The sequence below is a fragment of the Mastomys coucha genome, unplaced genomic scaffold (genome assembly GCF_008632895.1).
Source record: "Mastomys coucha isolate ucsf_1 unplaced genomic scaffold, UCSF_Mcou_1 pScaffold23, whole genome shotgun sequence".
Classification (NCBI taxonomy): Eukaryota; Metazoa; Chordata; class Mammalia; order Rodentia; family Muridae; genus Mastomys; species Mastomys coucha.
The window spans coordinates 81062457-81073422 of NW_022196906.1; the positions used below are offsets into that span (position 1 = coordinate 81062457).

A 10966-nucleotide genomic window follows, 5' to 3' on the forward strand; every position below is an offset into this window, starting at 1 on the left:
AAAAAAAAAAAAAAATTCAGGGTAAATTACAACATTTGCATAGGTGATTTCTTAGAAAATTCTGGCTTTCAAATTTACAAAGAGTTAGTCATGATACAGACCTCTAACTGAAGCTGACACAGGAGGACCACTAGGTTCATGACGTACTTCCAATATAGAGTTCAAGGCCAGCCTGGTTAAATTGGTGAGAATGTTTCAGAATTAAAAAGGGGGCTAGGACTACAGCTGAGTAGAAGTTTGTTTTCCTAGCATACACAAGGCTAGTGGAAAAAAGAAAAAAAGAAGAAAACTGGGGATGTTGGGGGAGGGAGGCAGTATAAAAGAAGGCTTGGAGAGATGACTCTTGCAGAAATCTGAGTTCAATTCCCAGCACTCACATAGGCAGTTCACAACTGCCTGTAACTCAAGCTCAAAGAAATAAAATACCTGAGCTTCTCTAGCAAATCCACATACACACACACACACACACACACACACACACACACACACAAGTAAGCAATAATAAAAATAAAAGACATAAAGGATATATAACTTGCAACTAGTTTGACTATAGCAGCATGTATCTTAGGTAATAATAACAATCAATACTGCATGCACACAGTGTAGGCATATGGGGGTCTTAAAACTATTGAGTGCATAGAACCTTAGTTTTCATTCTATAAAGTCAGAACAAATTACTTATCTACCTGAAAAGCAAGAAAATCATTATGCAACACAGTTAAGAGCAGACCTCCATAATGGGAGAATAAGAGACTCAAGGACATAAACCACTTAGCGTTTCTGCTGCCTATGGACCTAATGAGAGGTTTCTGCGAAGCCTTCTGGTAACAAGACACTAGGTTAAAACAAAGTCCCGGCTACCAGGAAAATCAGAAGGTATATCCTTTGAAGAAGACTTGGATGGAGCCAGAGCTTGTCCAAAAGAGAGAACTACTGCTTTACAGTATAGCTTTCATCCAACATTGCAAGAAAGAAAAAAAAAAAAGGCAAGAAACCCACAAGTGTCCACTCACTAACTACATGCTTCCAACCCTCGAGGACATGGCTACATAGCAGAGATTATTTCATGGAACTCTCACAAAAATGCTGATTTGTCATCATCGTACTTGAGGAGATGGAAGCTTCCAAAGACTTCGAAACCCAATCAAATTATGTGAACGTTAAAACTGCGGGGACTCTAAACCCAAACTTAGCCTCCATGTCCTGCTTAAAAAGGAAAACAGAGAGTGGAGCGTGGCCTGGGCCTCTCCTAAGCCTGCCTTCCCATTGACAGGATCCTTCAAGGACGTTTGCGCTTGCACAGACAACTCTGATCATCACCTGGTGTCTCTAGCGATGACTATGAAGGCAGTCTGCTGCAGATCCACAGCTTCTTTCTCCACGATGGCGGCGAGCACTTTCGGCATGTCCGGCTCCTCAGCGCTGGCCAGACAGGTGGCATGCTCCTCCCAGGAAGGGGCCAACATTTCCCCCAAAGGATCAACCAATTTCACACCATTGTCTTCCTTAAAAGAGAAACAAACCTTAAGGAAGCACACAATGGCATAACTAGAGAAGAACCTTTGCTGTCCTTCGCCAACTGATGGCTGAGAACTGCCCTGGGTCCCGGCTAGCGCCAACACCAGGTCCCCTTCAGTTCCTCCTGACGCCATCAGCACTGGTAGTGTTTCCGGCCAAACTTGGAAGGACATTCTGTTATTTCTCTAGTCTGGCCACTCCCCAAGAGAATAGCCTCATCCCATTCCCTCCACACCCAGCTCGGTCTTGGGCTGCATGGCAGCAACAAGAGATGATTCAAACCCAAAGGCGCACACAAATAAGGAGGCAGACTCCCAGCATTAAAATGTGGACTTTGAGTCAGTGATAGTGGCGCAGGCCTTTGATCCCGTGGCTTGGGAGGTGGAGGCAGGAGGATCTTTGTGAACTGGAGGCCAGACTGGATCTGCAGAGCAAATTCTAGGAGAGCCAGGGCTACATAGAGAAACCTAGTCTCGAAAAGAAAAAGAGACAGAAAGAGAAGGGGAAAGGGGAGGGGGGGAGGGAGGGAGGGAAGGAAGGAAGGAGAGGAGGAGGAGAGAGAATGTATGTGGACTTTGATTCAAGGTTCTCAGACTTAGTCTTGTAAGTAAAGACAGCACCTTGTTACCTCAGGGTTGTGTGAGGCTGTAACCATGACTCCAATGGTAGACCTTGTCTGCTTTGACCTCAGGACAGCTAGCAATCCCATTCGAAACATGATATGATCAAGATGTTGGGCATTTGTCCGAAATCCAGCAGTCCCATACTGAAGAATGAGCCCCTGAGGCTTGGCATGGAATGCTGAGCGTTTAGAAACAGCCTCCAGATCCATGTCTACAAAAGTAAGAAACACAACGAAGGAAAAGCTTTCAAGTAGCATTTGTTTACAGACTGCCAGCTCTATGGAGCGCATTTATTTCACTGGGACCCTCTCCTGAGAACCATATTTGAGAGGGCAAAGAACAGAAAAGGAGTCCCCAGACACAGAATTACCTAGAAGCGCCTGCCTAGACTCTACCCAACAGGACAGATTCAGGAGAGACACTCACTTGTCCACTCCTCTTCCACTCTGTCTCCAGGATGAACTTTCCTAAAATAATGTCATCGCATCTAGAGTCAGAGACTCCTAGAAGATCAACGATCATTTTATATTACAAAAGGGTCAACTCAGGTGTGGACCTCAGTTAATAATATAAAGTCTGGTGTGTGGCCAGTGAAAGACGGAGGCTGAAGGTCAGAAACCTCAAATCTGTGTGGCTCTTTTGCTATTCCTCCCAAGCTAGAAAGAAACCGGCCCGAAGGAAAAGCAAAGTGCAGTCATTTCCTGTGGTCTGAGACCTCCCAGATCAGCTAGGCCATCTCACAGAAGACTCTCCAATCTTCATAATGTCTAAAACAACTAACATCTATGACGCTGCTTTTGACCTGTCATTTAAAAATAAATGAGTCCCCCTAATACTGTGGGATACCTCCAATTAATTCAACTCCGGCTTTCCACTTCTGCCAGAGAGCGGTGTATTTGCAGAGCTGCAAACTGTACTTCCTGGGTCAGTTCTATCCTAGTTTGCTCAGAGTGGGGGTGCTGTCCCTCCACGAACAGCCACACCTCCTCGCTTTATAGTCCTTCCTTGCTTCCATACACAACACTACCAGAAATGTTGGGAAATGTTTGCTTTTCTCCAGTTAGTAAAATAGATCATTCCCAAGCTGATTTAGTTCGCCCTAAAGTTACCAAACTTCTGTTCACAAGGACGAATATATTTTTGTAAAAACAAAACAAAACTGACCAGTTGGTAATGTATGCCGATTATTCATACGGGCGTCAGCCACTCCTACGAAATCCAGAACTCTCTCAAAGGAAAATAACAGTCATTTAACATCAGCATGCTTCCACCCTTTAATGCATTTGGAGTTCTAGAACTAATTTCAATTAGGTAGGGGAATGTTTATTAAAAGTCACAACAGTGTTTGCTCCTTTCATTCAAACTGCCATTCTTGGTGATGCATCCTGCTCCGAGCTCCTGATTTACTCGCGGCTCCCCCAACTACGGCGTGAGGACCTCAGGCACCTGGGCCGCGCGGAGCGGTGGATAGGTAGGTAGAGCAAGTCATTCCCCAGCCTCGGCTGCCGATGAACCCCCACCCACAGCGGCCCAGCATTCTCTACGCCCGCTCACCTAGATCTGGAGCCAGAACGTTCTCTTCAGAGGTAAGATGCGGCCCCGCAGTACGCACCAAACCAAGCTCCCTCAGACCTCGCAGACGTGGCCCAGCCTGGCTTCCGGCCCGACGCCCCGCCCACACCAATCGCGGCTGGGAAGATCCGCTGGCCCCGCCCCTGAACCACCAAGCCCCGCCCCGACCAATCGAGGCAGGTTGGTTTCTGTGATCCCGCCCTATGCGCCAGGCCCCGCCCCCAGCCGTCCGCGCGCTGCTCGCGCCCGCGGAACTGCGGCTGCGGTTCGGAGCGGGTTCGGGGCTGCTTGGCTTGAGTGATCTGAAAGGGTGAGGCCGCGGCGGCTGAGACGGGCCGAGGGTTAGCTCCCGGGGTGGACAGCTACGCCTTTCAGCCTGGGCCTCAGGGTTCCGGGGTCCCTAAAGAACGGGAGCGTTGACGTCCCTCCGACCACCCAGGTCATCTCCCAGCCCAGCTCCTGGAAGGCGAGGGCAGCGTCACCCCGCGGGTCTTCACCCGCTTAGCCCTACGCGTCATTTTATTAAGTGGAAATGGCTGAGACCCCCCCCCTCCCCCAGCCCCTGGCTCTGCGGTGGCGTCCCTGTGCACCTGCGCGAGATGCTGCACATCACTGCGGTCTGGGGAGGCTGTCCCCCGAGGGCCTGCAGATGGGGGCGGGCGGCGGGGACGACCTAGAGCCCTCCCCCTCCGCACTGCAGGCATCCTTCTTAGCTACGTCCAGCTCCGCGGAGACTTGAGATCCAAGTGGGATTCTTGGGCTGTCCCCTGCTTTTCCCAGGATTGAGGCTGACAGGGAATACAGGTGTTTGCAACCACCGGCCACGACATCTATCACTGGAGCACCTGTTGAAAGCGCAGACTCCAGAATGGCCGGCAAGGGTGGGGAGGAGAAACGAGGAATCTGGGTTTTGCCGGAGCATTTTAAAGGATGTTGTGCATACTAGATTTGGGGGCTTAGGAGAGAAATCTAAACAGTTTTTTTAAGTGGTTGGATGTGTGCCCCTAGCGCTCTACAAACAGCGGGACTGCTTCTTAGAAAAGGGACCTTGGGAAATGTTCCTGGACACCAGTCGTCATTTACAACCCCATTATTTCTGGGCCTTTTCCAGATTTCCAGGCCAGCTGATTTGGAGACATGTCAGCGTCGATAAAAGAAAGCCTTCAGCTTCAGCTGCTGGAGATGGAAATGCTGTTTTCTATGTTTCCTAATCAAGGAGAAATAAAACTTGAAGATGTAAACGCCCTGACAAACATAAAGAGGTATCTGGAAGGCACTAGGGAGGCGCTCCCCCCCAACATCGAATTTGTGATCACGCTCCAAATTGAGGAGCCCAAGGTGGGTGCTTTTATTTGTCCTAAGTATTTCTGGGTGCCTATCGTGTTTTGTTTTTAATGTGTTTGGGTGTTTTCCCGTCATCTATATCTGTGCATCATGTGCATGCACTGCGCTTGGAGGCCAGAACTGCATGTGGGCACCTAGAATTGAACCTAGGTCCTCTGGAAGAACAGCCAGTGCTCTTAATGGCAGAGCCATCTCCACCCCCAGGTACCCACTTGTTAACTGCAAAACCCAATGCATGAGCTTCCTGTCCAGGTAACAAATAGAGAATTTCAAATGCATGTCCCAGTATGTGTTTGGAAGGAAAATGTACCAAACATGAGATGGTCCATAAATTCTCTTAACTACCTTAACCTCACATAAAAACATGCCTTTAAAAACAAAATTTATTTACTTTATTTATGAGTACACTGTAGCTGTCTTCAGACACACCGGAAGAGGGCATCAGATTCCATTACATACAGATGGTGGTGAGCCACCATGTAGTTGGTTGCTGGGAATTGAACTCAGGACCTATGGAAGAGTCAATGCGCTTAACCAGTGAGCCATCTCTCCAGCCCATCTTTTAAATGTGAAAAGATCTTACAGTTTTATATTGTTATTCTGTCCCCTCACCCAGTTTCTTACCAACCCAACTGTTATAATATGTCTTCTATATGAATTTCTACATATATCTAAATACTACCTATAACAAACAGGCTTTTATGAAGTTAATGGATGTTTAGAATTTCATCTGTTTCAGTGGCACTGAATGTGCATAGTAGCTACAAATACAAAATCTAAATGTTAAATATAAACTTACCTCCATGCTCTGAACCCTTTAGCCCTAGGAACATTAGCATAGCATAGCATAGGGTACCATATGGACTGGACATTTGAGAATGTTTTAGCTCTCCCCTACGCATCCTTCAGTGGTCCATCACTCAGACCATTTTATCTCCTTGATTACACACTTCAATGGAACCTTGAACTTCTTCCACAGTAGATCCTGCCTCTCAAATTGAAATTAAACTCTTGCTGTGTGTGGACATGGTTTAATGGACATCTCCCTTACTAGGCTCCAGTCTAAGGCAGAAATCCAGTCTGACCTCATCACTTCCTGCTCCAGCACAGGACACCTGGCTCAGGTCGCTGGTCAGCCATGGTTAGGAAAGCTGATTGCCTAAGTTGGTCAGTGGCAGGCACTTGATCATCTCCATGACTGTTCCTAAGGTGGTATTTAAATCTATAACGGTTTTTATTTTCAGGTGACAATTGATTTGCAAGTAACCATGCCTCACAACTACCCGTCCGTGGCTTTGCAGCTGTTCGGACGGTCACCTGAGCTTGACAGACAGCAGCAGCTTCTTCTCAACCAAGGCCTCAGTGCTTATCTCGGGACTTTCGATCCCGGCGAGCTGTGTGTCTGTGCAGCCATCCAGTGGCTGCAGGACAACAGCGCATCCTACTTCCTCACCAGAAAGCTGTCGGATGAGCCATCCGTACGAGCCAAGCCAGTCAAGAACACATTCCTCCGAATGTGGATCTACAGCCACCACATCTACCAGCAGGACCTCAGGAAAAAGATTTTGGAAGTGGGGAAGAGGTTAGATGTGACTGGATTTTGCATGACAGGAAAGCCTGGTATAATCTGTGTGGAGGGCTTCAAGAATCACTGTGAGGAATTCTGGCACACAATCAGATACCCCAATTGGAAACACATTTCCTGCAAGCATGCAGAAAGTGTGGAGACAGAGGGGAACGGTGAAGACCTGCGCCTCTTCCATTCATTTGAAGAATTGCTCCTTGAGGCCCACGGTGACTATGGATTGCGGAATGATTATCACATGAACCTGGGCCAATTCCTAGAGTTTCTCAGAAAACACAAAAGTGAGCATGTTTTTCAGATATTATTTGGTATTGAAAGCAAAAGTTCAGAGTCCTAGAGCCCTATTAAGATGTCTATGCTTGTAACCACATTAATTATTTATGTTACTAAGACCAAAATAAAAAGGCTAGTGACTATATAGAATTCTGGGTGAAAAACCTAGCTCTAGAATTTTCTGACTGCTAATGCTAATAGGCCTTTTAACTTTGTACTAGTGTAACTGTGATGTTGTTTCCAGGTTGCTGTGTAAAGTCACACTTGATTATCATTTCATTATAAATCAATAAAATGATATATTTAACCAGAGCAACTTGTCTCAAGTCCAAAGCCAGGCTGGAGAAGTGGCTCAGAAGTTAGGAGCACTGGCTGCTCTTCCAGAGGACCCACACACACAGCAGCTCACTGCCATCTGTAACTCTAGTTCCCTCTTCTGGACTCCTCAGGTACCAAGCTCATATGTGGTCTGTGGCCATATGCAAGAAAAACACCCATACTGACACACAATAAATAAATGAATAAAGCAAGTCTGGAGCCCCACATTAATATCAAGTACCAGACTGCAGATACAAATTCTTAAATTTAAGACATCGGTTTCATGACACTGGCACAAACGGCATACCAGCTCATCATTGGAAGTGAATTCTAAACAACAGATAAACTCAGCATAAAGAGCACCTGCTTACTACATTTCTTACTTTAAACCCCCTATTTGAAGTGTTTTCGTGAAACTAGATTCTAACAGCAACAGCAGACTACAGTCTCAGGAGTCGCCCACACTCCTGCACATACAGATTAACACGTTTGTCTTTTTAGGAATAAGGCATGAAGTGGGGAAGAGCTCTTCTCTTCTTACTCTATCATTTGGTTAAAAACACCTCTGGTAGCAGAAGCAATATTCTTAGTTTAATCATATCCATGGGGAAAAACAAGCATGGCATCTCCCAACTGCTTCCCATGTGTCCGTGTGTCCCTACACATTGAAACATACCAAGAGAGCTGGGGCTCACTGAGGAGGGCACACCAAAACCTGGGGGGGGGGGGCCAGAGGGAGAGAGTCAACTTACATCTCAGTGTCCCAGTGCTGTCTACTTCCCAAGACTAAAGTCCCACCAGCCCTTTCCAAAATAAGAGTTCAATCATTTTAAAAACTAGTAAGGGGCTGGAGAGATGGCTCAGTGATCAAGAGCACTTGTTGCTCTTCCAGAAGACCTAGATTCAGTTCCTAATAGTGGCTCGCAACTGTCCATAACTCCAATCCCAGGTTATCTGATGCCTTCTTTGGCCTCTGAGGACACGGGGGCACTCATGTGGTGCACAGAGACACATGCAAAGTAAACACTCACATACCTAAGAAATTGTGAAGACCCTTGGCAAAGTAGCCAATCATTTTGTTGCTAAGAACCTAGCCTAAGAATTTCAAGAGACCTATGTGCCAGGGCACCTTCCTTCTCTCTGGTCTCAACCATCAGACCCCTTTTCTGAGGAGAACTGTATTCTCCTGCTAGGTCTCAGGGGGATGACTTGGTCCCCTTAGGATGCCAAACTATGCAGGCAGGACTTGGTGACACTCAGAGGAATACCCCAGTACCCACGAAACCTCACTGGCTAACAATGTTGTATGCATTGAGAAACTTGCAAAAGCTCCTGATGAGCCAGTACAATCAGGCCTGCTGTCTAGGTGGAAACTCATGGCTTTGCTTAGGGAGAGGCCTCATCAGATCCAAGTGTGTGGAGGTGGCCCATGAAGCTGTGGAGCTGGCTCCATTGTGTAGCTCAGCATGAGTTTTCCCAGGGCACAAGTCTACCTTCATGGCAGGAGCCATGTCGGAAGGGCTAAGGCTAACAGCTGGCCTTCCTGAAGGCGGGGCACCATCTTTTCGTGGTCTGCAGTGGGTGAGCTTGGAGAGGCAAGGCTCCAGGAGACTTCACCTCAGGTGAAGTGGGGTTTCACCCGCTTAGCCCTACGCGTCATTTTATTAAGTGGAAATGGCTGAGACCCCCCCTCCCCCAGCCCCTGTCTCTGCGGTGGCGTCCCTGTGCACCTGCACGAGATGCTGCACACCACTGCGGTCTGGGGAGGCTGTCCCCCGAAGGCCTGCAGATGGGGGCTGGCGGCGGGGACGACCTAGAGCCCTCCCCCTCCGCACTGCAGGCATCCTTCTTAGCTACGTCCAGCTCCACAGAAACTTGAGATCCAAGTGGGATTCTTGGGAGCCCTCTGGTCATGGCTAGTCTGGAAAGACATTTGCTCCTCAACTCATGTTTCAATCCCTTTTTGCCAATGGAACTCAAGCTGGGGCCTCCACACCTCATCTACATACAAGGGGAAGAAACAAGCCTTTACATCATCAAATACTTTCCATGTTTGCCAAGACTGAAAACAATATAGCATACGAATCACCTTCATAGATATCTCCTTAAACTATCAACATTAAACCAGCATTCCCAGTTGTTAGCCCCTATTTAACTCCATTAACCCTTCATCCTTTGAAATGAAACTATGTGCTGTATGCACATATACACATAGGATGTGTTAATCCTTAGAGGATTTTCCTCTAGTAGAAATGGCTTCTGAAGTATAAACAGCTTAAGGACTAAACTATGGAACAAAACTGGAGCATTACATAATTGAATGAGCAGAATACATTGAAGTCTACGAACTCATGGCTGCCTCTGGAGTTATTTCTAAGAATTTTTTCAAAATTCTGCCTTAACATACCCAGTACTCGCACTGAACAGGACTTTTAGGTGTATTCCCATAGACAGTTGTTAAAGAGGTTCAGATTTTTAAAACATCTCTTGGCATGTGTGTGCACATACCTACTTTCATGCATGCATATATAATGCGTATGATTTCATTCAAAGCTCAGCCCTATATGCCCAGCAGACTCCTGCTGGTGTTTGCCCATCCTGACAAGAACACACAACCCTCCTCAGTGCATACATGGCTTTGGGGAGGGGCCCCTTCTTCTGCATGGTTCAGAGAGGGTAAGTGGAATCAACCAGCCGCGAGTAGACGTGCTCTTGGGTTCCTGCTACAAGGAGCAAGAATGAGCTTATAGTCCCCTGAACACCCAGCTTCTCAGCACCTCCTCTAGGTTTCTGACTAACTTCCTTGGCTTATGAAGGTGTGTGAACCTGCGTGGACTTAGGAGAACGAGCTGAGATGGAACACAGTTGGACAAAAGCCAAAAAGCTGATGCTCTCAGGTCTTGTAACTCTTTAACTGTATGTACTAGGGACTAGAAGCTAATGGCTGCTTTTCTCCTTAACTCTGTGCTTTATTTTTACTTTATATCTCTCTGTGCTTTGTTAAACTTTATAATTCTCTGTGCTTTATTTAACACTGGGGACTCAATTCTTACTGTTCTGTGCTTACATGCCGAAAATTTAACTCCTTATGTTTAAATAAGCTCTGAGGAAACTATTATCGCCTATGATCTATGCTTAAATAAGCGCTAATATCTGGTGATTGACACATGCTGCTATCTGTAGTGAATTAAGTAAAAGGATTTATTGCTAGAGCTCCTTTCTCTGGAGAGTCAGCCAGGAGCCCCTCCTTGGCCAACCACGAGGCTTGGAGCTCATTAACTCCTTTTGAACCAGAGAGAAAAGAAAAAAAAGCCACTCACACAGGCAGCACACACCCTAGGTAAAGTGGAAAACAGCCGCACCACTTTCCTTTATTGCTTTCTACATTTTTATAGCTTAAAAGTCTCTCTATGTAAGAAAGGATTACCTCATGGATAAAACATTAAAAGGGAAGTTACAGAAGAAGATCAACACATTCATAGCAGTGTTTCATACTGTAGTGCACACCTGTGGCTGCAGCTTTGGACCCGAATGTTTCTCCTTAAACATAAACTTGTCCCAAGTCTATTTTCTTTTTAGTGTTATTGCAAAAGCTTATTGTATTCATTATTAGGCAGCATTTACTTACTATTATGAGGAGTAGACACATTCCATTCTTGATTTTAATTATTAAATCTTCCTAGCAAAACAACTAAAATCACCGCTTATAATTTTCTCCCTAAGATTATTTGAA

General features: G+C 46.4%; 2 protein-coding genes across 4 annotated transcripts in view; one reads left to right on the forward strand and one right to left on the reverse strand.

The window, feature by feature from the left end:
• Pgm3 (phosphoglucomutase 3) overlaps positions 1–3804 on the reverse strand; it is an 18450-nt gene extending 14646 nt beyond the window's left edge. The window contains exons 1-4 of the mRNA XM_031345718.1: positions 3696–3804; positions 2147–2352; positions 1321–1505; positions 148–260 (exon numbers count right to left, since the gene is read on the reverse strand). Coding sequence (XP_031201578.1) covers positions 148–260; positions 1321–1505; positions 2147–2350 — 502 coding nt within the window. The 5' untranslated portion in view covers positions 2351–2352; positions 3696–3804. The remainder of the gene's footprint in view (positions 1–147; positions 261–1320; positions 1506–2146; positions 2353–3695) is intronic.
• A 26-nt stretch (positions 3805–3830) lies between these two features.
• Rwdd2a (RWD domain containing 2A) lies at positions 3831–7227 on the forward strand. 3 transcript variants are annotated; one of them, XM_031345836.1, is made up of 3 exons: positions 3831–3893; positions 4825–5051; positions 6302–7227. In XM_031345836.1, the coding sequence occupies exons 2-3, from the start codon at positions 4851–4853 to the stop codon at positions 6977–6979; spliced, it is 879 nt and encodes a 292-aa protein (XP_031201696.1). In that variant the 5' UTR covers positions 3831–3893; positions 4825–4850; the 3' UTR covers positions 6980–7227. The 3 variants fall into 3 exon arrangements, with proteins under 3 accessions (XP_031201696.1, XP_031201694.1, XP_031201695.1); XM_031345834.1 differs by lacking the exon at positions 3831–3893 and adding an exon at positions 3910–4023; XM_031345835.1 differs by lacking the exon at positions 3831–3893 and adding an exon at positions 4030–4152.
• Positions 7228–10966: the final 3739 nt, after the last annotated feature.